General features: G+C 35.9%; 3 protein-coding genes across 3 annotated transcripts in view; all 3 read left to right on the forward strand.

The window, feature by feature from the left end:
• LOC132184059 (endochitinase EP3-like) overlaps positions 1-12,004 on the forward strand; it is a gene marked incomplete in the record, with an annotated part of 32,169 nt that extends 20,165 nt beyond the window's left edge. The window contains 1 exon segment of the mRNA XM_059597543.1: positions 11,952-12,004.
• LOC132184050 (endochitinase EP3-like) lies at positions 10,147-12,004 on the forward strand. Its single transcript, XM_059597533.1, has 2 exons — positions 10,147-10,605; positions 11,443-12,004. Exons 1-2 carry the CDS (start codon positions 10,191-10,193, stop codon positions 11,847-11,849), a joined length of 822 nt encoding a protein of 273 aa, XP_059453516.1. The 5' UTR covers positions 10,147-10,190; the 3' UTR covers positions 11,850-12,004.
• Positions 12,005-24,331: 12,327 nt separating this feature from the next.
• Positions 24,332-26,710, forward strand: LOC132184043 (endochitinase EP3-like). Its single transcript, XM_059597523.1, has 2 exons — positions 24,332-24,792; positions 26,157-26,710. Exons 1-2 carry the CDS (start codon positions 24,375-24,377, stop codon positions 26,561-26,563), a joined length of 825 nt encoding a protein of 274 aa, XP_059453506.1. The 5' UTR covers positions 24,332-24,374; the 3' UTR covers positions 26,564-26,710.
• The last annotated feature ends 1,029 nt before the right edge of the window (positions 26,711-27,739 follow it).

A 27,739-nucleotide genomic window follows, 5' to 3' on the forward strand; every position in this document is an offset into this window, starting at 1 on the left:
GATGGAACCACCTTCTGGCAGAGCCTCCTTCAACAGTTGCGCCTCCATCCTTAGCATCGGTACCGAGCTTCCCTCTTGTTTTTCTTGGGCCAAAAATACACTCATCCCTACATGTGCCCTCATTTTATAACACTATTTTCTCATTTCTTGTACTTCTCTAGGGCAACATGTAGGAGGGTTTATTATCATTTTCTCAAAATTCTCTTTATAAACATCACTATTTTCACAATATTTCTTTTTCTCAAACTTATCATGCATGCAGTAATTCCATAATATAAACAAAACAATCATTTGCAGTTTGAAACAAAATTTACATAAATAGCATGACATGATAATTTTTCTGGAAGGGATAATAAATTCACTTACCTCTTGACTGCAGTAAAATTTTCCTCTGACTGCTAACTAATCTCCTGAAGGAAATACAGACACATTACTACCCTCATACACATCACAACAAAACATTCTACTACTATTATGAGTTGGCTTGCTAATCAATTGAGAATGAACTTACTTAGGTATTTAGGTATGTCTTCCCATAAAATTTCCAAAATTTATTTTATTTAGTATTACTCCTTTATATATATACTTTAATTAAGTTCTTCCATACTATATATATATATATAAAACTCTACCATGCGTGTATATATATACCTCCGTCAGAACTATATATATGAACAACTTGAATCTATATATATGTTGATATATTTTAAAGTACTATATATATATAATGATTTTTAATATATACGTACATCTAGATTGTTCCAAAATATGTAAATATATATAATGAGTTGAAGGATTTCAAATATATGTACATCTGATTGTTCAATATATTTATAATGATTCAAGGTATATATATATATATATTTCATACATAACCATAGCTGACAGTGAGAGTCTACGGCTAGAGTGGAAAAGAAGAAAATAAGATTAATGGGAGAACTTGTTAAAACAACAATTAAGAGGGCTGGTTTTTTAAAAACTGTGAGTTTGGCACATTGTCATAACTTTATTTTCTCTAAGGACAAGTCGGTGTGAGATATGCAATGGAATCACGTATAGAGTAAAAAATCAATCCCTCTTCCCCACTACAAGTCAACACGGTAACCAAGGCTACAATGAACAATAACTTTCACTCCACTTGCTTTTGAATGAGTATATGTAATAATAAGAAGAAAAGTTGTGACTCCAAGGTCATACCTGCAGGGCTGACACTCACGTTGAGGAGGAAATTGCACCTAGACTTGGTGTGCGTGGATTACTGAGAGAGAGGGAGACGTAGTACTAGGGTTTGTCTTATTTGTATAAATAAGTTTGGCAAGAGGAGAAAAGATAGGCGGCGCTTAGACTTTAGGGTTTTCATTTTTTTATTTTTTATTTTTTGTTTTAGTTGACGCCTAGGGCTTCCCATATATATATATATATATATATATATATATATATATATATATATATATATTATTACTATTATTTATATTTTACTCTTTTTATTTTATTTACTTATTATTGTTATCATTATTATTATTATTATTATTAATTTGTCCATTCTCATTGTTAACCTTAGTTAACCCTTTTTTTTTTTTTTAAAAAAAAAAAAAAAAATCTACGAGTCAACTAAAAATACTCTAAAGGGACTCAGGATTGTCACACTCGGGGGGTTCAAATCAAGTGTGCGCAATAAAGCGGCTCCTGAGAGATGCATTGCGGACGGCTACATAGCAACCGAGTTGGTGACGTTCTGTTCGATGTATTTAGAGAACGCACCGACATTCCACAATAGGCCGTAACGAAACCCGGATGGGCCTAAAGGGGCTGGAACCCGAGTCGTCCTCGACCGACTCATGTTGACACAGATTCACCGTTACATTCTGTTTAACTCAGATGGGTTCCTCCAATTGCGGACGCGAGTATTGTGTAATGAAGATATGCATGCTCATATCCTGCAACATCGTTAGTTGTGAATTAAATTTAATTGATTTTATTTCAAAATGTAGGCTGCACAAGGATTCGATAAGACAAACTGCAAATAGGGGGCGAACGATCATGGACAATCATTTGGAAACCTAACATTTTGAGCAATTCTGCGATTGGTACCATGACTACGTAAGACTAATGTAATACCTTGTAAATTTCATAATGTTTCCTCATTGCACTAACAACACTTCATCATTGTGTATGACTCGTAGGTTGATTTTTCGGATGATCGACGCAGGAAGGATATGGGTGCCAAAGTAGTAATGCATTGTAAAGGGCCGATGGTCTCAGCAGTCCAATATAACAGATATGTGGTAAACGGCAAGTTCTTTCGAACTGTCGCACATGATGTGGGAAAGAGGTCTCAGCATAGTGACGTGTGTGTGCCGACTGTTGATTGTGAAACATACTACGAGAAGGTAACTTAAATACTTGAGGTGGAGTATTACGACAGGACAAAGTATGTTGTGTTCAAGTATGATTGGGTGGACACCACAAGGGACAGGGGATACAAGGTGGACGAGTATGGCATAACGCTTGTCAACTTCAAAAACCTTGTCCATAAGGAGGAGCTGATTAGTAATGAGCCGTATGTACTAGTTTCCCAAGTGGAACAAGTTTTTTACGTCGAAGATGAAAGGAACCTAGATTGGGCTTGTGCGGTGAGAACGAAACCTAGAAACGTATACGACGTTGGTTAGGGTCAAACGCCTGATGATGATCATGCACGAGAGTGAGCCACTAACTTTAAACAATAATCAGCTGTACGATCCGCATGATGACATCCAATATGTCTGACCCAGCTTCACACCAATCGAGGCGTACGTCATTCCATATGAATTAAATATTTTACATTTATTGGTTTGTTGTTATTTATTTGTGCATTGATTGTCAATTTTTCGTCATATACGCTGTGAATATTTCTTACACTATACATATAACTAATTGGATGCGTGCTGTATTTTGTAGGTTGATTTAAGTACTCAGGAGAAGTCAAAAGGACGGAGGGGAGCTTCTTCTGGGTCGAGATCAAACCATGGCCTCACCGACAGTGAGTCGCATGAAGATGCTATGCTACTCCAGCAGCAATTAGGGTATCAGAGGGCACAATCTTTTGGGTCGAGATTGCGTCATGGCCTTACGGACAGTGAGTCGCAAGAAGCTGCAATGCTTCTCCAACAGCAATCAGGATATCCATCGATACTTTCGGAGTATGTGGAAGGGCAGATACCTGCGAGAGACGATTATGTCTTAGACATTCCCGGCACTTCGACTGAGATAGCCCATATACTCGTGGAACAATCCCGTCCGACAGGCCTTACCCAGTTTGGGTATCGCTATGAGCCTAGTCCTCGCGACCATGAGGCCTCCATGCATTTGCCATCCTCGCCACCCACATTGACCCAGAGGGGTATATTGCCGCATGGCTTTTTCGATCAGCAGCCACACAGCGGTGCACCTGTGGATGATAGTGAGACACAGGCCACCGAAGACATGGATGATGGGATAGGTGACGCGCACAATGAGCAACATGATGACCCTGCATGGCCAATATAGACTATTGGCCAGTATAGACTATTGGCCAGGTTCGCACGATAGGTATGTATGTATGCTATTCCGAACCATAAATATGTACATATTTACACATGATGTACATGTAATTAATTAGTACATAAATTCAAATAATATATGTTTAACCATTTGTGTGTTAATATATACTTCATCATTGCAGATAGAGCGGGTAACTTTGAAGTGTTGATCATAAATGACTCGCACATGTTGTGGGACATTCCTGATGGAAAAAAGGGTCATCATGGAGTATAATGGCGCGTGGCAGCCCGTAGGATAAAGCGGCAAAAAATTTAGACGAATGATGGGCAAGACTTGCAAGATTGGGTCTTTTATCAGGCTATCTGACAACTGGAAGGATATACCAAAACAAAGCAAGAAAGATTTATTTGAGTCATTGATGGTAAGTGTAGATTAGATGTTCGTAATTTATGATTTGTAGCAATTGTATATTAAATTTTGTAAAACAACAAGTGCTTTAATACCCTAGTTTTTAATTGATGCAAAATTACTTCTACATCATGCCTAGGTCGGATATGACGGAATTAAAAAAGATGCTTTTAGAGACATAGGCGAGAAGCAAAAGCTTTTGAGGCACAAGTTAAGGAAAAAGCTCTTGATTCAGAGCGACGACACTCCTGTGACAGTGGTGGCAAGGATGGGTCAGACCATTTCAAAGTACAACCCCACAGATGTGGAAATATTGTTGGTGAAATGGTGTGATCCCGCTTATCAAGTAGGTCATGACTTCAAACTATTTGTATTTCGTTAATTATAATTGTTCGATGGCTTAGCGATTAATTATGTCTACATATTGTGTTCGTAGGCTTATTGTGTGCACATGAAAGACATACGAGCACAGAATCAAACACCATACTACATCGGCTCGAAGAGCTTTGCAAGGGTCGCACATGAGGACGTACTACTCTAACTTACCATAACTATATATATTTGTCATATATTGTGTAGTATATATACGAACATTTAATTGATGGTTTGAATTTATTGCAGGTAATTAGTTTGGGCAAAGCTCCTACGCGAATGAAGGTGTATATGAAGACCCATATAAAGAAAGATGGTAGCTGCCCAAATCCGGTGGCCACAGCGAGAATTGTAAGTGGCAGACACCTTGTCATGAATTTTTATTTATGTATTAATTTATTGAGTCTTAACAATTATATATATAACAATGCTCATGTATAGGCACGGATGGAGGAGTTATTGGAAAATGACCCTGCGGAGCAGGTAGAAGGGCCCCAAGGGACAATTAGGTGGACTCCGAATGACTCTTATGCTCAGGCGCACGACAATAAGCCTGAGATTGCGGGTCGTGTTCGAGGGGTCAGTAAGAATATTCTGCCTGCACACGACACCATCTACTCATACTATACACCATCCCAAACACGGTCGTAAAACCGTGGCGGGACGATGGTCTTGCATAAAGAACTTGAAAGAGCCATTGAAGCTGAGAGGGAGAAGTACAGGGTGCAAATGGATGCGAGGTTGGCGCAGCAGAGTGAGGAGATTACTATGGCAGTGACGCGCACGGGTGACTTAGCAGATGGCTGCTCAGATGGCTGAGCAAATGGCTGCTCAGATGGCGGCGTATGAGGCCCGGATTCACAGCCTTGAGGGGTCGAGATGTATGGGGTCAGAGCCGAAGGTGACGACTATCAAGAATCTGCAAAATGAAGAGTCCCTAGCCCAAGTGATTGTAAGATCCTCAGTTGATAGCCGATCAGGTAACAATATATTCTTATTGTTTCTATTTGATTAATACGGTTATCTTACGAGATGAATATCATTTTAAGGGCTAGTAATTTTGTTTGGTAAATAAACTTTGTACGTATCTAACACAATTGTATATAACACAATTGCAACGTAATATGTGTAGACGACGCAAGAGTAAAAGCTGAGGACGATGATCACAATGAAACCCAACACCAGACGCCGACTGGACAGAAGTCTTGTTTGTCAAGATATTATACCTGTCGTTCAGGCACCCTGTGAGTATATATATAATCTAGCATATATATATATAAACTCAAAATAATCTACTTTGTTGTTCCTGGTTGGTTTGGTTGTGATTGGAGCTTTGTATAGTTAATCTTACCATATTTGTTGAAGCCGCCTCATTGAATAAATGTATATGTAGATTTATATGTGTTTGTGCATAGGTCGTGCAAATATGTATGTCGAGGTTGTATACGTGACAATTATTCGATTGTCTTCTCACTTACTTTGACATTACTCATCTATTAGGAGTTTAAAATATTATATCACAAATGTCAATTAGCTAATTGATTGTTTGTTTTATCTTTTGCAGTTAGTGCGGAGAAGTCGAGAAGACGTATGGGGTCACGATGATGTTCACTCAGCTTTGGTCTCCAGTGTTTGTTTAAGGCTTATGTTTTTTGTATTTGTGTATAACGTTAGTTGTATTGTATTTTACTATTTCCTTCGTTGATTTGTATATATACATTTAGAGTTGGATTATTTGTGGTAGTTGGATTGTGGTTATATATAGTTGAATTGATAGATTATTGTGATTATCTATATGATGTTAGACTAGATTATTGGATTTTGGATTAGATTATTGAATTGTCATTATATGTAACTCGTATATCAGGTGTTGAGCGGTAAAAATTCTAGTATAACGACCGGAGAAAATTAGAAAAAATAAAAAATAAAAAAATTTACCTATCAACTTTAGTAACGTGGCAGATACTGACACGTTACCACATGGTAACGTGTCAAAATCTCACACGTTACCATGTGTGGTAACGTGTCAGATTCTAATACGTTACCATGTGGTAACATGTCAGTATCTGCCACGTTACAACCAATTGTAATGTGTCAGAATCTGACATGTTCCAATGGAATTGTAACTTGTCATTTTCTAACACGTTACCAAATGGTAACGTGTCAGAATCTGACACATTACAAAAGTACGTTGTAATAGTTACGTCCAATTTTACAACCCATCAAACACGTTACCATAGACACGTTAAACTTTAGTAACGTGTTAACACCATATACACGTTACTACTGGTCCGTGACCAAAAAAATTGATTCTTGTAGTGTTGTAAACTCATAGCTTTGGCTATGATTTATCACAGCTTTATGCTTTTGATATTTTTTCAAGAAATGAATATGAAGGATTCCACCAAAAAAAAAAAAAGCATACCCTAAAACCGTTATCTGCATCCTCATATAGTGATTTTTGTTAACTATGTGCAGAAGCAGATAATGGATAGTTGCAGATAGTGGATGTGGCATGCAATTAATATTGGTCCGCATATACACTCCTAGCTCTTTCTTTTTTTGTTTTTCTTTTTTTAGCATTTATTTATTTTTCAATATATACAATGAAGAATTATCCAGTAGAAACAAAACCTAGCATGATCTTTTTTTTTTTCTTTTTTTCTATTCATGATCTAATTTGCTATAGCCCAGCATATTAAAAGCTATGTCACGGTCTGTTTGTGCTGTTAATTAGAGAGGAAAGAGAGAGAGAGGCAGAGAGAAATTCCCAATCCTAGAGCACAAATTATAATACAGAAAAAAAAAAAAAAAAAAAAGATTTTCATCAGCTGGGATTAGATTTCGTAACGGGGTGTTTTCAAAGTCACGCCGCCCATAATACGAGGATCCTGCCACGCGAGTTACGGGCTTGAAAATGTGCTCAATTTTGGTCTTTCTTGTGAGATATATATATTATCCAGTAGCCGCCACTGCATTCTGTTTGTCTTTGTGATTTTGGACCGGAGTTTTGTTAACGCGTTTTTGGAGTAACATTGTTGACAAATGACAAGCAGTTTCCAAAGAGCAATGCTTCGTGACAATCAATCAATTTAGCCGTTGATAGCGGTCACAACCGTACACGATTAAAACTCAATTCCATTAATTCATGCCAACCTTGAATTCATAAGCCTGCTCCTCCCTCTTCAAGTTATTTGGTGAGTCATAAGTCTTAGGGTTGATTCTGATTATTTCTACTCCACCGACTAGGTGTTTATTATAGGTCACAAAAATTATTATTGTAGGAGCTAAATTAAAAATATGGTAAACACAATTTATGACAGAAATGAAATAATTTATCACTTAATATATGTTTAACAAAAAATATATCTATAAAAGTAATTAAATATGTTTCAAAATTGATATCTCAACAAGCTAGGTAACATGTCCACATTAATATAAATTTAAAAGAGATATACAAAAATTTCTAAAATTGCATATTGCTGTCTTTTAAAGAACAAAATCGTCAAAAATAAAAAAATAAAAATAAAAATTGCAGCTTGTGGCCTTTTAGAATATTTAAAAAATATTTTTGGTGTTTCACTTTGTGTTGAGAAAATTAACTTCCCAACACAGGTATTGTAGGCCCAATGAAAACGCCAAGAAAAAGTTCGCAACGTTTTTTCTACAATTAGCCATGTTTAAAAAATGCCTCTAAATACTATTTTTCTTTGTAGTTATCCTCCTAGGAAAGAAAAAAAAAAAAACAAGATGTGGGCCATTGGTTACAAACCTGTTTTTACTCTTCGTTTCAAGATTTTGATGAAAGTGTGAAACTAAAATTTTTTCAGAATTTTTATTTGGGCGGCCATTTTGAAAAGTCAAACATACATATAGCTCTTGAACCTCATGAATAAATTTTTTTAAGAGGAGGAGAAAAATATAAAAAATTCTTCCAAATTAACAACCGTTTGCGATAGAATTTTACAATGTTCAAAAAGTACTAAAGTAGCCTATCAAACTACAAAAATGTGTCAAAAATGCCACATATTTTTTTATATTCCTATAATACCCCCATTCTTTTAAAAACTAAAATAAAAAATTAATAAAGTAACAAAATTAAAAAATTAAAAATTAATTTTTTAAAATAATATATATATATATATATATATATATATATATATATATATAATGCCAATTGAGCCAACCACATGGTTTGATTTTGCATTTATCTATATTTTTTTATACCACACAAACGATTTGTAATTTAAGTCATCTACAATTACTAATATTTTATTTATTCCAAAAAAACAAAATTTATATTTATTTGCCCCTTGGTTTTTTTTTTTTTTTAAGAAAAAATAATTTAGTTTATTTTTTTGTTTTATTTAGTTTTTAAAAGAATAGGGGTATTATAAGAATATAAAAAAATATGTGGCATTTTTGACACACTTTAGCAGTTTGATGGGCTACTTAGTACCTTTTTATATTTTTCCCTTAAAAGAACTTATGCACGGTCGTAGCCACTGGTTAGGTTAGACTATAGTTAAATTGATTTCAGACTACAAATAAATTGCAACAATCTCTCCTTCTAGAACCTTTCTCTTACTAGTTTCCAACGAGCAAGTACTATTATGATAATACACAAGTAAATAAGCCACCCGGATTGTTGTCAACCCACTTAAACTTTCACCACAATTCTAATGTTTTCTCCAAACTAAAATAATTTGTAACTGACCCTTCAAACTATTAGCCCCTTTTACTTAACCTATGTTGTTAGGATTTTCTAATAACTTAGATGAAAAACTCGTGAAATGTCCGTTATACTCGTAGTGAGATGTGGGAAAACATCCAAAATACCTTTAAATTTAATTTTAAAAAAATAAATAAATACCCACGGCTACGTCTTGATTCATATCTTTTAATTTGTAATTAGCTAGCTTTTTTTTTTTTTTTTTTTGAAAAACTAATTACCTAGTTTTGACTATTCTTAAGCTTGCTAAATTGTTGAGATTTTATTTTGCCAGTTCAATTAATGGCCATGGACCTGCAGGTCCATGGTCCACGCATGGACAACCAACTATGGACGAAAACCATATTTTGTCGGTTCAATTAATTACATGTGTACACTTGGAGTGGTTGAATACGCGTTAGAAAAGATGGTAGGTATATAAGACGACGGTATTAGCTTGGGGCATACAGTGGAAATTAAACATAGGATCTACCCGACCCAATACTCGGAGTGGTTGAATATGCGTTAAAAAATATGGTAGATATATAAGACGACGGTATTAGCTTGGGGCATACAATGAAAATTAAACATAGGATCTACCCGACCCAACACTCGGCAGTTGAATTTATGCCTCTAATATGTAGTCTAATTATCTCTCTTTAGATGTCATAAAAAGCTTAGCCTTTTTGTTACCAAGAATGCAGACTTTACACGGAAAGTACCATTTTCCACATAGGTATGGTGAACTTAATGGATCTAAAAATTAAAAATTAGGCTAGTTTGGCAAAACTTTTTAGCAACCAAAAAAAGAAAAACTCTATAACAAACAATTGACACTCAAAATCTTTTACATTACATCACAACTAGAAAGTCAAAAACACCGTCTAAACTAGCGAATGAACCGGCCAATATGCAGCGAATAGAGACTACCAAATAATTAACGTTTGAAAATTATATGACCAAATGCACAAGTAACACCGAATTCAATTGTCCCATATACAAAAAGGTCAAATATTGTAACATCGTCAAGACCCGTACTAGACACGCCCTCTAGATGTTTTGAAATAGTCCAAGCTATGTTGCATTATAAATATCAGATGCATGCTCACTTTGTTTTTCACCACACAATCGATCATCTTCTTTATTCATTCATTGTTCACAGCAACAATATCCCAAGATGGCTGCACTTTGTGTGAAAAAAAATATTCTAACACTTGTTGCAGTCGCATTAATCTTAGCAGGATATGTGAAGGCTCAAAATTGTGGATGTGCAGCAAACGAATGCTGCAGCGAATTTGGGTATTGTGGCACCACCAGTGCATACTGCGGCAAGGGGTGCAGAGAAGGCCCTTGTACTGCATCCCCTACTACACCTTCAAGTGGTGTCTCGGTGGCTGATATTGTGACAGATGCTTTCTTTAATGGGATAATTAATCAGGGCACTGGAGACTGTCCAGGGAAGAGCTTCTACACCAGGGCTGCATTCCTTAATGCTCTTAACTCCTATACTCAGTTTGGCACAACTGGTACTGCTGATGATTCTAAGCGTGAGATTGCTGCTTTCTTCGCCCATGTCACGCATGAGACTGGATGTAAGATCTTTCTCCCTCTCACTAACTTATTCATTTATGTTTTCACACCATAAAATTAACCATCATGCACTTATACCAGAGATGATCCAATGACTAGTTTTATTATTACGTTTTTCTGCTTGTATCATGATAGTCATATAACCGTCTACAAAATAGTATTATTCATATCTCATGATCATATTTAACTAATATACTGGGATAGTAGGGATGAAGCTAGCTTTGAATTTATGGGGGACCCAAAAACAAAAAAATTTTGGGGATGGATCAATTGACAAAAAATACCTTATATAATTATTTTTTTACCTTAAAATTTTTTTTCCTTGTAATTTGGGGGGAACCAGGGCCACTGCCGGTCCCCCTCTAAATCCGTCTCTACAGCAATACGACTGCCATATAACCTGGTGCTGCGACACTGAAAATCAACCTTTGAATTAGCACTTGTTGAAAAAAAAAAAAAAAAACTGATTATTAGTTCGATGTCATCTGACTTGTTAGGCTAATTAAATAGCATTGGTCATGTCATATTCATTGATGCATGTCACTTTAATCTAAACTAGATTGCATCTCTAATTTATAATAGTATACCTTATTTCAAAACGACTCACAAATACATGACGTTATTTCATTATGATCAGAAAAACATATAAAGTATATGATTGCATATATATATTATTATTGTTCATATATCGTTATTAAATTGTAATGAAAACGCTTATGTACATAAATTATTAACTAGTCATTTGCAAAAGATTTAAATGGAATGTGCATCTTGATCGAGCTATATATTGCACTGTAAAACGAAGCATATATTGACGCAAATTGTTTGTGTTTGGGCAGTTTTGTGCAAAATAGAAGAGACAAATGGTGCTTCCCAGGACTACTGTGACGAGAATAACACACAGTATCCATGCAACCCAGCCAAAAAATACTATGGTCGTGGACCACTTCAGCTAACCTGGAATTACAACTACGGAGCAGCTGGAAATAGCATCGGATTCGACGGATTAAACGCTCCTGAAACTGTGGCTACAGACGCCGTTGTTTCGTTTAAGACAGCCTTGTGGTTTTGGATGACCAATGTTCACTCGGTTATTGGCCAAGGGTTTGGGGCAACAACTCGGGCGATTAATGGTGCAGTTGAATGTGATGGTAAAAGGCCTGATCTTGTCCAAGCTCGTATCAACTATTACACTCAATACTGTAACCAATTCGGTGTTGCTCCTGGTGATAATCTCAGTTGCTAGGATGCTTAACCTTAATTTCTTGGATACAAAGAAATAAAGAAGGTCAAATAACTTAGGTGAAAGAGAACTATCCCTTCTTGTATTGCCCATAGTCTCTATGAGCATTTGATGGCCTCATAAATAAAGGAAATAAAGAGTATTCTCATTTGCTTTTATTCCGCAGTGTTTGCAAATTTCTATGGTCAACTATCAATTTTAGCTCCCTAAAGTCTTTGGTTTTCTTTATATATAGATCGTTTCTGAACAATGTGAGAGAGCTTGCATGGGCTATCTATCCGAGTAATTGATTAAGCAACTCAAGATTTATTTGGGTAAATAGGTTTTTACAATTTGAGCAGCAAATTGCTTGAGATCTCAATCTTCATTACACATATATATATATATCCTCCATGACAAAGGGCTTGCCAAGTAAGATAGAGATTTCTTCCTATTAGACTTTTTGACTTTCACAAAAGTTTAAGTAGCCTAAAAGAAAGGTTGTGGAAATCATTCCCCAGCATGAGATAGAGGGAGCGTACACAAGCCATTGGGGTCGCTAGTGGGCACTCACTGGGATGTCAAGAATGGGATAATCCCATGAGGGTCGCCACCGAGAATGCTGGGTACCAAGAGGGAGTGATTGTGGCACCCCACATTGCCTACTGTTGCAGATTGGGTCGCTCAAGAATTCAGATAGAAGCGTCTATTCACAATGGCGTTCGGACGGCCGTCCGAACCTGCAATTCTAGAAGGCTAGCAGAAGACCCCATTCGGAGTCCCGTCCGAACGTCTTATGTTTCTTTATGTTTTTTTTCGTGGCCGTCCGGACGCCCATATGTCCCATCCGGACGGGCACCGTCAGTTTGATTTATTTTCTAGCCGACTTTATCTTGTTATTTTATTAGGGTTGGGGTTTTGAGAGTCTTTATTTCGTTATTTTATTACGTTTAGGGTTTTGAGAGTATTTATGTCATATTTTATTAGGTTTAGGATTTTAGACTATAAATATATGCTTATAGCCCCTAGAGAAAAGGGAGTTTATGTTAATTATTGATTTTTATTAATGAGAATCAGTCATAGTTGAGTTTATTCTTCTTTTTCCTTCAAAACCTAGAGAGTATCTAGCTTTTCAAGAAGAATTCTCAGATCAACGATATATTCAAGATCTAGAATTACCTATCTGCTACTTTATGGTTGTTCTTTGCTGCAAACTACCAAGTCAGGCTATATCACTTGGTATCAGAGCTCAAGTACTTTCCATGAATGGGAGGGAGCAACCGTTGTGCAGACATGGACGAGGTGCACGTGCGCACGAAGACAGCACGTAAGGAGGAACCGGCAATTCGCTTGAGGCACATGAGTGGTAGGCTGAACAGTTGTCATCGCCAACCAAGACCGCAATTCGCGGAGGCGGAAGGCAAATCCGTCACTGAACGTTGGCAACACACGGAGGATCGACTTAGGGCTATGAGGGATCAAATTGAAGACCTAACTACCCAAGTATCCGACTGGTGTGGTCAACATGGGAATGGATCCGAAAACCATTTTGCGGAGCGCGGAATGCACGGACGTCAGCACCATGCGCAAGCTCATGCCAATAGGTGGGTAAACGGGTTTGAACTCAATATTTCGGAATTCTACTGGGATCTACAACTAGAAGAATTTTTGGATTGGGTGTTGGCTATTGAAGAGGTTCTTGACTTTAAAAGGGTGCCCAATGAACGACGAGTTTCTTTGGTGGTACACACATTCCGGAGAAGAATTGCTACATGGTGGCAACAACTGAAGCAAAAAATAGGATATGGCAAGGCAAATTGAAGATCAATAGTTGAGAGAAACTATTGAAATACATGTGAGTCGCCTTCTTGCCCCATAAGTATACCATGGGCCAAAAATCAAAAAATTAGAGACAATGGTCTATGACTGTGACAAGAAAAATAGAAAATTCCTACAAAAATAAAAATAAAAATAAATAACATGTTCTTGCATTCTATGCGTACAATAGACAACCAAAAAACTTATACATTGTTCAAAAGTTGTAAACACGCATATTAAATCATTTGGTGAATCCATCCGTTAAAAGAATCACAACAAATATTTAATTGAGATCAAATCATCTACTGTATCCGTAGATAACAATGGATATTAGTCTCAATCCAATCATTAGATGTACCCCCGGACGAAACACAACGAATATAAAATTTAGCACGAATAAAAGAACAACATTCAATCAAATGAAATTAATCAAACAATTGAATTGACTTTGAACAACAATTTAATTAAAAATCACATTGTATACATAAAACGACAAGAACATGAATGTTTATCAATGATGAGGCTTCGTCTTCAACCGTAGTTGAAAGTTTTAGCCTCTCATGATAACAAAAATCATAAAAAATGAATTGACATAATGAAAAAACGTAAAACTTACAATAAAATTGGAGTTCAAAGCTCCAAAAACCAAGAAAACACAAATTTTGACAAAGAACGGCCCCAGCGCCACAGCATCTCCATTATGTTTACAATAGAAAGAATGATATGCTTATAAGCTAATTTTAAATTTTTTACCTTTGGGAAGTTGGTGAGTGCACTTTCGATCGCTTGCCTTTCGTGCATCGCACTCCACTTGGATGAAGCGCATGTGCACTTTCGATCCGCACTAAATGTGCACTCAATCGCGCTTCCAACCGAGGAATTAACCAAATCAACATGACTTTGTAGATCTTTTGAGTTAGCTTCTCCAATGACGCAAGATCACTTCAATTCGAGCTCTACAACTCTAGATATGACATTTTGGTGTGACTGTCGGTGCTTAGAATAATCCCTCGATCCCAAATTTGTAATGTTCCCTAAAGTGTCTTAAGCCCCAAAATTGATGGGGAATAAGTTGCATTTTTTCCCTTTAAAGGCATATTTTTCCTTAGCAACCTACAAAACACTAAAACACCAAAACTAACCAAAACATCAGAAAATAATAAAGCTAAAGGCTTAGCAAATGCAAATGAAGGGGTCCAAATATGCAATATTTGTGACTGATCAAATGCCCCCAAACTTACATTTTGCTAGTCCCTTAGCAAAACAAAATCAAAAAATGAAACATAAATTCACTGTTGTGGGAGAGACGATTGCATTTAGTGTATGCAACAAGCATTTTAAACCCCTAAGCATCCCTAGAGGACGAGTGAAGTCTCGTAAGGGTTTAATAGGAATGATACCCACTAACATTTTTTAGCACTATGTCGTTGACAAACACAAATTTTCACACAAATACATGGTTCTTACATCATGAATAGGTTTAACAAAGTGAACACCACAATCACATTATCAAGTCAACCACAAATCATTCAACTCAAAGATGGAAATTTTTGAGACAACATATGTTCTAATAAGTGCAATGTGAGACAAACATACAATCATGAGGCTTCAATTTTTCTCAAAGTTAGGTGTACCTCAAAAGTTATATAAATTCACTCAAATGAACACAACCCATGCTTAAATCAAGGCATGCATTTTCTTGTGTAGGTTGTGCAATGCTCGGCTCCCTTAAGCTTTTTAATTGACCTATGTAACGAGTGTTGGGCTAGTGAATCCCAAACCAGATGGTTTTAGGGCTTTAAATGTAGAAATACCCCTAAGGGCTTAATTACTCAAATCAACAAGGCTACAAAGCCAAACTAGCCATACAATCAACCAAATTGAATTTCTCATCTTTTTACGAGAACACTCAATGCTTAGTGAGGCATGAGGTCCGGTTACTCAATGAGAAGCTCAAACTGATTTTTTTTTTCTTTTTTTTTTTAAAGCCATGGTTTCCTCAAAAATTCATCCTACGAATCTCAAGACACACCCTACTCAATTCAAATCTCATACCTCACAGATTCTATACTAGTGTGCTTGTGATGATCAACTCAGACATGTGAAGTCTTTCTAATCAAATCAAATGAGTCAAATGACTCAGATTTCTAATGACATGATGTGTTCAATAAGTTAAACAAACCAATGACATGTAAACCACGGTTATGATGTAACTCATGCTCAATCAACAACATAGAATTTTTTTTTTTTTTTTTAGCACATAAAAACAAACAAATAACACAAACAAACAAACAGAGTATTGTTCTACACCCCCAAACTTAAATGACACATTGTCTCCAATGTCTGCCAAGAGATACAATACCATGGGATGAGGCAATCGGAGTGTGCAAAGGTCAGGGCGTCCTCCAAACTTGAACACCAAAACATCTGTCAAAAACTAATAGCAATATTCTCTTACAGTAACTAGCATCAAAAGGTTAATTGCTGTTAGAAACAAAAATAAAATAAAATGACACAAAAATAAAATGACAAAAGAAAAAGACTCAAAAATAAAATGCGGAAAATAAAAAATATAAAATACCGCACTTTTCCCGATCTTTTGGGTGTCTGACCAATCCCTTCCACCCTTTCTTCTTAAAAATTTGATAACCCTCTGGAAGGATGTTTAGCCGTCTCACCTAGCCTAATTGCTCGCTTCGAAGGATCTTTTTAGGAACATGGTTCCTAGATTTGGGACCTTTTGTGCATAGATCCTTGAGAATTTCAACATGAGACAGCTCTCTGAGACATTGAAGAACTGAAGCTTGGGGTTCATGAATTGTCTCAAGAGGGATTTTGATGAAGGAGTGAGCTTCGGTACTCACTTCCTTGTCACTGGACAGATTTGGAGTTGACGGGGGCTCAATGTGCTCAACTTGCTCCTCTTTTTCTTCCTCCTCATGGTTATCCATAGTGAAAGGCTTAGCTATTGATGAAGATGATTTAGATGATGATATCTCAGTGGTTTCCCCATTTTCATTTCACATCTTAGGAGTGGAGTCCAGTAAGGTATCAGCTTGCGCAAGTAACTTGTCAAGGTCTAGGTCACATCCAAATTGAGCAAAGCACTTTCCCAATGGGTCCTCCAGACTTGGCTCATCAACAGTCTCCTCATCTTTTTGATCACTCCCAAGTATGGTGGTGGTTTGAACATGCTCATGTGCAGATTTGCTAGCATCTTCCTCATCAATCATGTAATGGTTAACGAATGAACAATCATCTATCTGATGAGAAGGATGATAACAATATGAGCATGACTTATAAGGTGCGTGAGTGTAAGGAGGTTGGGTATGGGCACGCCTAGTTGCTATGAGTTGGTTTACTCTCTCCTCTAAGTCATCGACATGAGCAATTGGAAAATGTTGCACTAATGACTCTTGAAGAGGGTAATTGCAAGGTGAAGGCATGGAAGAATGGTTATTGAACTGCGGATATTCAGGATGGTGCAATTCATGAGATTGGGGACCAAAATTTCCCCTAGCATGAGCTTGCCACGAGAAATCAGAATGGTTGCTCCAGTCTGGGGTATAGAAATTGGAAGTTGATTCAGACCCCGGACTGGAGAAATTGGTGTTCATCTGCTCATATGAAAATTTGGAAAATTGTCCCAAGGATGGACAATTACCTGAACTATAATAAGGGCTGGAGCAGTATGAACATGGTCCATGTGGGTAGAAATGGTGAAGGAAGTTGGTAGGAGCGAATGTCCTACAACTAGGGGTAGCATTAAAATTACTAAACGGAAAATTCATACTTACCCTCACTATTTAACATGCAAATATCCCACGTGAAACAATAACCAAATATAAATATTTTTTTTTTGGTGTTTATTCTTTATTTTTTGGACAATAGAATAAACAAAAATATAAAAAAATAAAAATAAAAACACAAAACACAAAATGGACAAAAAAAATTTGCAAATTTTTTTTCTTTTTACGTAGCACCTTTTGGTCTATTGAGGCTAATTCTGGAAGTGCGCCCGAGCACAGATGAATGCAATCGAGCGCAAGTGTGCAATGCGATTGAGCGCAGGCGCGAGATGGGTCGAGCACAGGTGCGACTACCTGTTGCCAGGGTGCTCGAGTGCGCTCGAGCGCAGGTGTGGTGCGATCGATCACACTGGCAAGGACTGATTTTTGCCGACACTGCAAAAAAAACACAAAAACAACCAACCTACCCCCCCCCCCCCTTTTTTTTTTGTTAGTAACTGTAAACATAAACAAATAAAAAAAATAAAAAGAAACAAATTGTAAAAAGAAAATAACTAGTAGAAAAATAAAATCATTTTTTACAAACAAACAACTCCCCGGCAACGGCTCCAAAATTTGACGTACAAATTTAATTGTACTCACAAGCACACGAGTCATGTGCAGTAAAGTGTGTGTGCAAGTGCGAGGTTGAATCCACATGGAGTCGTATTTGCAAAAATCAATTTTCTAATTTAAACCAATTTTATCTTAACCTAGTTCCAAATTTCGTATTTTTGTCGTGCAAAAACATAAAGTAAACTAAATGATTTTAAAACAATTAATGGAAAAATACTAAGGTTATCCAAATCCACCTCACCAAATCAAACATGTTCTTGCATTTTATGCACACAATAGACAACCAAAAAGTTTATACATTGTTCAAAAGTCGTAAACACGCATATTAAATCATTCGATGAATCCATCCGTTAAAAGAATCACAACGAATATTTAATTGAGATCAAATCATCCATTGTATCCGTAAATCACAATGGATATTAGTCTCAATCCAATCATTCGATGTACCCCCGGACGAAACGCAACGAATATAAAATTTAGCATGAATAAAAGAACACCATTCAATCAAATGAAATTAATCAAACAATTGAATTGACTTTGAGCAACAACTTAATTAAAAATCACATTGTATACATAAAACGACAAGAACATGAATGTTTATCAATGACGAGGCTTCATCTTCAACCTTAATTGAAGGTTTTAGTCTTTCATGATAACAAAAGTTATAACAAAATGGATTGACATCATGAAAAAACGTAAAACTTACAATAGAATTGGAGCTCAAAGCTCCAAAAACCCAGAAAACACGAATTTTGACAAAGTATGGCTCCTCCGGCGCGTCTCCATATGTTTACAATAGAAAAGAATGATATGTATAAGGTAATTTTAGGGTTTCAACGCTGCGAAGTTGGCTGAGTGTGCTCGATCGCACTCGTGCATCACTTTCCACTTTCGATGGGCGCGTGTACACTCGATCACACTAAATGTGCGCTCGATTGCACTACCTTCAGAATTAGACAACTCTAACATGACTTTGTAGATCTTTTAGTTAGCTTTCTAATGACACCAAGATCACTTCAATCCGAGCTCTACAACTCTAGATATGACCATTTTAGTGGGACTCGTCGGGTGCGAATAATCGCTTAATCCAAATTTGCTGCCAATGCTTTCCAAAGTGTCTTAAGCCCCATAATTGATGGAATGAGTTGCATTTTTCCTTTTAAAGGCGCATTTTTCCCTTAGCAATCTAGAAAACACTAAAACTAACCAAAACTAATAAAACTAATAAAACTAAAGGCTTAGCAAATGCAAATGAAGGAATCCAAAAATGCAATATTTGGCATTGATCAAGATCCTTCACAAGGATTCATGGATTGGGATTTCCCACCAACCTATGATGACGATGTCGGTGAGGAAGATCCCATTAAAAGACCTTTGCCATCCAACCCAGAGGAAGAGTACGAAGAAGAAGGGCCGTCTCCTTTGTTTGACGGCATCTACGTACCCCGAAGAAGATGACCCATTGGAAGAGGAAGAGCCTACGGATGACATCGCCAATTATGAAGAGGTTGATAAAGACCTTCCAGGTGAATATACTACTTTTAATGGTGAAGAGGTTGATTATGTTGATTTCCTTGGTGTTGAAGATATTTTAAACTCTCTTAACAATGGTTATGATGAGTTTTATATGGATGAGGAAAATTATATATTCACAATGGAAACAACGGTTGACCAATTCTTGAGTATTTTCGTGGCACGTGGAAGGGAGAAGAGACGAGAGGAGTACGGCAAATCCTAAGAATTGTCAAATGGTGTGTAGGGCCTTCACGACAACCCTCAAAGTATTTCAATGATGAAGAACACCACACTTATTGTGGGGTGTTGCCTTGTTTTGATCTTGAGGAAGGTTGAGTGGAACGAGTTGATAGGGCATCCAAAGGACCGTGGAAAGAACCGGCTAAATTCAAGGTCGAATTCTCTCCAACCAAGGGAGGATGATGCAGATCAGGTCGCTCAAGAATTCGGACAGAAGAGTCCGCAGGGGCGTTCGGGTGGCCGTCCGAACGTGCAGTTCTAGAAGGCTAGCAGAAGACCCCGTTCAGAGTCCCATCCGGATGACCTATGTTTCTTTATGTTTTTTTGTCGTGGCTGTCCAGGTGCCCATATGTCCCTTTCGGACGGGCGCCGTCAATTTGTTTTATTTTCTAGCCGACTTTATGTTGTTATTTTATTAGGGTTAAGGTTTTGAGAATCTTTATTTCGTTATTTTATTAGGTTTTGGGTTTTGGGGGTATTTATGTCATATTTTATTAGGTTTAGGGTTTTGGACTATAAATATATGCTTATAACCTCCAGAGAAAAGGGAGTTTATGTTGATTATTTATTTTTATTAATGAGAATCACTCATAGTTGAGTGTATTCCTCTTTTTCCTTCAAAACCTAGAGAGTATCTAACTTTTTAAGAAGAATTCTCAAATCATTGATAGACTCAAGATCTAGAATTACCTACTTTATTGTTGTTCTTTGCTGCAACCTTTTTTTTTTAAATAAAAATTTTCGTTTAAAATCATTTTTTTTTTTAAAAAAAAAAAAAAAAAAAAATCGTTATTTTTAAATTAAAATTTTCGTTTTTGAATTTACAATGGTATTTTTGTCTTATTGAGAAATATATAGGGGCACTTTTATCTTTTTGTTAGCTTTGGGAGGGAACTTTAACAATGTTTTGGTAGTTTTGAAGGTACATTGTCACAATTGAAAGTTTGGGGGGACATTGTCAATTGGGTGGTAGTTTGAATGGGTACGCGAACTTTACCCTCTTTCTTTCTTTTAGCCGTTGATGTAGCCACCGCTACATTGATGTAGCCGCCACTGCATTGATCAATTTGTATTGGTGAAGTTGGACCGGAGTTTTGTTATGTTTACATGGTTTTGGAGTAACTAGGGGTGCAAAGGCGGGGTGGTTAAAAACCGCCCGCTAACCGCTAACTGCTTTAGCTGCTAACCACTCTAACTGCTTAATCGTATTAACCGCTAACCGCCTAACCGCTATAACCGCCTAGCGGTTAGCGGTTAGTGGTTAGCGGTTATTGGGTTTACTAACCGTAACCGCTAACCGCCTTTTTATATAATATATTTTTATAATTATAATTATAAAAATATTTATACATATAACATAATTATTTGATCATCAAATCACAATTTAAAAAAAAAAAAAAAAAAAAAATTAAATCACAATTTGAGTATTAATATATTATCATTATAATTTATATGATTATATCACATGAGATTGATCATTAAATCATTTGATTATATAATAGCAAATTATACATATATAATATGAGATAACTCATAAGTATACCAATTCATACTAATACAACAATTAAATATTTAGAGACTTATTTCCAATGTATATTATAAACTTATAAGTCTATATATGTTATAAGTCTATATAAGTCTACATATGCATATGAATAATATAAATGTATAATATCAATACTTAATCGTATGATTCAATGACAATTCAAATACTTTATTCAAGACTTCAAGTGAATCATATTATTAATATAGAATGATGATATGATTCGTATAATATCAAATTAAGTAATTGACATTGGATTAAACAATGACCAATGTGTTACTTATAAACACAATTTAAGTATTAATGTATTATCATTATAGTTTTAGTCATTTATATATTATCACTATAATTGATATGATTATATCACATGATGACTTGATCATTAAATCATATGATTATATAATAAGCCCAAATATTTGGGTCAAATATTTTTGATTTTTCTGTTTGACCCAAATATTTGGGTCAAACATTTGCATATGAATTTGTAGTCAAAACAAAAACAAGAACAAATGTATAAATTTAGGATTGGTGATCCTAAATTTTGGGTCAAATATTTTTGATTTTTCAATATGGGCTCTTTTTAGCAATTGGGCCCAAGAAGATATTAAAAATACAAGAAAAAAAAAATGAGGGTAAAAAATAAGCCCAAAAAGTCCAAAAAAAAAAACGCTCAATTTTAAAAAAGTGATTAACGGGCAGTTATCTATTTCGCTAACCGCTAACCACTAAGCGATTAGCGGTTGCGGTTAGTGAAATCTACTAACCGCTAAGGTGGTTACGGTTAGCGGTTATTGCCACTAACCGCTAACCGTAACGGCCTTTGCACCCCTACTAGAGTAACATTGTTGACAAATGACAAGCAGTTTCCAACGAGCAATGCGATTAATTGTCCCGGTTTCATGACAAGCAATCAATTTAGCCGTTGATGGCGGTCACTACCGTACACGATTAAAACTCAATTCCATTATGTTGGGGAACCCACTCAGTTTCATTTGTGTTTGTCCATGTAACCCTTGTCCCATTATTGAATAAAAATTAATTAATTAATTAAAAAAAAAAAAACTCAATTCCATTATGGCCTTCATCTTAATTCATGCCAACCTTGAATTTATAAGCCTGCTCCTTCCTCTTCAAGTGATTTGGTGAGTGATAAGGCTTGATTAAGGTTGATTCTCACCATGTGAATGGCTTCATATTATTTCTAATTTAGGGGGGTGTTTGTTAAACAACACCCCACCACACCGCACTGTTCATGGACCATGGCACTGTTCATGGATAAAAATAATAATAATAATAATAATAATAATAATTGGTATGGAAAAATGAAAAAGTGGTATTGGGAAGTAAAAAATTTTGTTTTGTAGTGATTTTTTTATTTGAATAGTAATAAAAAGTAAATAATGTGATATAAAAAGTGAGTGATTTGATATAAAAGTAAGAATATTTTTTTGGGAAAAAAATGAAGTGAATAGCGTGGTGGATGTGGGGGAATGTGAGGGGGTTTAACAAACACCCGCTAGGTGTTTATTATAGTACTTTCAGACTATAATTTAACTAATTTGGGAGAGGGCATGTGATTTTTCCTTCTAAGCCCCTCTTCTTATTGGTTTTCAACAAGTAAGCCACCCCGGCCCGATTGTTGGCCACCTCCTTAAACTTTCACCACACTTCTAATGTTTTTCACCAAACTAAAATAATTTTATGGAGAAACTTCACAAAAGCTTCCTCAATTTTCATGCGTTTTGAGAAGCTTACCTCATAAAGTTCACCCTCGAGCTTTTAATTTGATGCAATCTACCCCTTCCGTTAGGGTTTGGCATTAAACAGACATTGAAATAAATGAAATAACTTTTATACCCCTAACATTCATAAAATTTTAAATTTACCTTTAATTTCACATTAAAAATTAAAAATAAATAAATAAAATAAAAAAGTTTAGAGTATTTTGGTATTTTTCATAGCCTCCGTTAAGATTTAACGCCAAATCCTAACAAATGGAGTAGATTGCATCAAATTAGAAGTTTGACTATGAGATTTTTAACTTTGGGAATCTTTGAAAACGCCTAAAAGTTCGAAGGGGCCTTTGTGAAGTTAACCCTAATTTGTGATTGACCCGTCAAACCATTAGCCCATTTTACTTAACCCACGTTGTTAGGATTTTCTGATAACTTAGACGAAAAACTCGTGAAATGTCTGTTATACTCGCAATGAGACATGGGAAAACATCAAAATACCTCTAAATTAAATTTTAAAAAAAATCTTTTGAGGAGTCCCATGGCTAGGTCTAGATTCATATCTTTTAATTTGTAATTAGCTAGTTCTGACTATTTTTAATCTTGCTAAATTGTTGAGTTTTTATTTTGTCAATTCACTTAATAATGGCCAAGGTCCATGCATGGACAACCAACTAGGGACAAAAACCATATTTATGTACTATAATCGAAATTTTTCAACGCTTGGAGTGGTTGAATATTACGCGTTAAAAATATGGTAGATAGATAAGACGATATTAGCTTGGGGCATACAGTGGAAATTTAAAAAATAGTATCTAGCCGACCCAATACTCAGCAGTTGAATTTATGCATTTAATATGTAATCTAATTATCTCTCTTTTTTTTTCTTTTTTTTCTTTTTTTTTAATTAGGGAAGGGGCAACCAGTGTAATTTTTTCCCTTGGGCGTTACCATCAGGGTTCCCACCTGCTGTAGAATGTCCGGTTTGAGCCAATAAGCCCCTTCATAGTAGCATCTGGTTCACGCATCTACTACCACAAGCGGATTTGAACACGCAACCATTAGGATGAAAAGAAGGGGGGACTTCCCCCTTACTACTTTACCAACTCAACTACCACCTTGGTGGTTAATTATCTCTCTTTAGATGTCATACATATATAGCTTAGCCTTTTTGTTACCAAGAATGCAGATTTTACACGGAAACTACCATTTTCCAAGCAAGATCTTGAAATAGTCCAAGCTATGTTGCATTATAAATATGAGATGCATGCTCACTTTGTTTTTCACCACACAATCATCTTCTTCATTCACTCATTGTTCACAGTAAAATACCAAGATGGACGTTGCACTTTGTGTGAAAAAAAACCTTCTAACACTTGTTGTAGTCGCATTAATCTTAGCAGGATATGTGAATGCTCAAAATTGTGGATGTGCAGCAAACGAATGCTGCAGCGAATTTGGGTATTGTGGCACCAGCAGTGAATACTGTGGGCAGGGGTGCAGAGAAGGCCCTTGTACTACATCCCCTGCTCCACCTTCAAGTGGTGTTTCGGTGGCTGATATTGTGACACAGGATTTCTTTAATGGGATACTTAATCAGGCCACTGGAGACTGTCCAGGAAAGAGCTTCTACACCAGGGCTGCTTTCCTTGATGCTCTTAATTCCTACCCTCAGTTTGGCACAACTGGTACTGCTGATGATTCTAAGCGTGAGATTGCAGCTTTCTTTGCCCATGTCACCCATGAGACTGGATGTAAGATCTTAATTACTCTTTCTCTCTATAACTTATTCAATTCTGCATGTTTTCACTTCATAAAATTAACCTTCATGCACCTAAACATCCTAATATCTTATGAATAATATTATTTAGTAGATTGTTATACGATTCATGTCTCGGTCATTATTTTTTCTTTTTTACAAATACTGATCTAATGACTAATTTTCACTGCCGCGTTATTTTATTTGTATAACAATCATTTAACAGTTTACAAAATAGTATTACTCATTTCTTATATGATCATAATGTTATTTAATAGACTGCTATATGTAGTACTAAAAATCAAACTTTGAATTAGTACTTAAGTAAAAAAAACAACAGGAGACTTTTTTTTTTTTTTTTTTTAATGCGACGTCATCTGAGTTGTTAGGCTAAATCATCTCATATTCATTATGTCACTTTAAACGATACTAGATTGCATCTCTAATCTCTAATTTATAGTAATAGACCTTATTTCATAACTACTCACAAAAACGTAAGGTCATTTCCTTATGACCAGATAAATTACATATCAAGTAGTACATATGATTGCATAAAAGATTATTGTTTATATATGATTTATTTAATTGGAATGAAAACGCCTATGTACATAAATTATTACCAAGTAATTCGCAAAGGATTTCAATGGGATGTGCAACTTGAGCTATATATTACACTCTGAAAAGAAATTAAAGAAGAGAGCATCTATGGTCCGGATGCTTTGCAAAAGGCCCTTTTTACAGCCCCCAATCAACAATTGCCACATCATCCATTTAACAAAAATGCAAAAAATAAAATTGAGATCACCTACATCCAATCAAAACGAAAAAGAAAAAGAAAAGGAAAAAAAAAAAATCACTGGCGAACCCAGAGACCCACGATGTGGGGCGTGACCCACATGTCTAAGCCTCAAATCCGCCATGACCCAATTCAAACCTACTGTGACCCACCTCAAAACCCATTTATAATGCCTAAAATTCGTTTCTAATGCCTTAAAATCCGTTTCTAATACCTCAAAACTTGTTTCTAATGACTCAAAACTCGTTTTTTGATTCAAAACTAAAACATAGAGGTGAAAAGTTAACCCTTAGGGATTTTATCACCCTAAAGGCCGGGCCAGCTGTGGGTCACGGCCATGGCTGTTTCTGCAAGACCCCCTTTTCTTCTTTCTCTTTTCTTCTTTCTCTTTTTATCATTCAATGAATGTGGTTTTATTTTAATTCTGTGCAATTGTTGTGATTTAGCTAATGTGGCAATTGTTAATTGAGGGCTGTAAAAGGGACATTTTGTAGACCATCCGGGCCAAAGTTTAATTCTTTATAGAATCACATATTAAAGCAAACTGTTTGTGTTTTTGGCAGCTCTGTGCTACATAGAAGAGATAAATGGTGCTTCCCAGGACTACTGTGACGAGAGTAACACACAGTATCCATGCAACCCAGCCAAAAAATACTTTGGCCGTGGACCACTTCAGCTAACCTGGAATTACAACTACGGAGCAGCTGGAAATAGCATTGGGTTCGACGGATTAAACTCTCCTGAAACAGTGGCCACAGATGTCGTTATTTCATTTAAAACAGCCTTGTGGTTTTGGATGAACAATTGTCACCAAGTCCTAAACCAAGGGTTTGGGGCAACTATTCGGGCGATTAACGGTGCAATTGAATGCAATGGTGGAAACCCTGGTGCTGTCCAATCTCGTATCAACTATTACAATCAATACTGTAGCCAACTGGGTGTTGCTCCTGGTGATAATCTCAGTTGCTAGGATCCATAAATCTCTCTTTTCTTAGATAAATAAAGAATGCTAAACAAACTAGATGAAAGAGAACTATCTCTTCTTGTATTGCCCAGAGTCTTTATGGGCATTCGATGGCCTCATAAATAAAGGAAATAAAGAGGATTCTCATTTGCATTTTATTTTTGCAGTGGTTGCTTTCTATGGTCATCTATCAATTTTTGCTCCCTAAAGTCTTTGGTTTTCTCTATAGATCATTTATGATCTCTCAAGTGGGGCCACTTATCCGAATAAGTTGTCCAGTAGATCCAAATTTATCTTACAATTTAAACAGTGAATTACTAGAGATCTCAGTAAGATTGAGATTTCTTATTATTAGACTTTTCAAATTTTACAAAAATTTAGGTAATAAGAAACAGGTTGTGGAGCTCATACATTGGAAAATCTAAATCCATACTAAATTTGCCCTTTTAGTTTATTTTGCTTGAATGGATGATGCGGCTGGAGAAGTGTGGATAAAAAGAATAGAAGCACTGTGTCTTCAATTCTATAAAGAATACAGGCTACTCATAGCTTAAAAGATAAAAATACACAGAAATCTCTCTATTTTTTCAAATATTCATTATCAGAGTTGCAAACTTTCTAATTATATACAATCAGCCCTCTTTAAATAAAAAATACAAAGCTTAAAAGATAAAATTTAAATAAAGATAATTCTGCACATATTAATAATATTCTAACTGCGAATACTAAAACCTAGGGGTATGTAATTACATTTTCCCCAATGAGCTACTATGCTCCATCAATATACCCCCATGAATTATGATGTTCACCACCCAACAACATCAAACTACTATTTACTTACCAAAAACCTCATTCCATCAATAAACCTCATTAAATCGAATGGAATATTCTCTTTTCGGCAATAAATCTCATTAAAAGATATAAATACCCCAAATAGAAAAATTAAAACAAAAAATATATATATATAGAACTTAAAAATAAAAAATAAAAGAACATACACTTTTTAAATTAATTTAAAAAAATATTAATAATAATAATAAAAATAAATAAAAGGAACTTGGGGGTAGTTACCGGCCACATGGAGGAGGGGGAGGCCAACAAGCCACCACTAGAGGTGGCTGGGGTGGCGCATGACCACCCCTGACAACCTGATCAACCCCTCCCCTAATTTTATATATATAT

This window comes from Corylus avellana, chromosome ca1, assembly GCF_901000735.1.
Source record: "Corylus avellana chromosome ca1, CavTom2PMs-1.0".
Taxonomy (NCBI): Eukaryota; Viridiplantae; Streptophyta; class Magnoliopsida; order Fagales; family Betulaceae; genus Corylus; species Corylus avellana.

Bases quoted from the DNA above. Each gene is read 5' to 3' on its own strand.
- LOC132184050 (XM_059597533.1), top strand. From the start codon at position 10,191: ATGGCTGCACTTTGTGTGAAAAAAAATATTCTAACACTTGTTGCAGTC. The intron at 10,606-11,442 runs GTAAGATCTTTC...GTGTTTGGGCAG, and splicing joins TGTCACGCATGAGACTGGAT to TTTTGTGCAAAATAGAAGAG.
- LOC132184043 (XM_059597523.1), top strand. From the start codon at position 24,375: ATGGACGTTGCACTTTGTGTGAAAAAAAACCTTCTAACACTTGTTGTA. The intron at 24,793-26,156 runs GTAAGATCTTAA...TGTTTTTGGCAG, and splicing joins TGTCACCCATGAGACTGGAT to CTCTGTGCTACATAGAAGAG.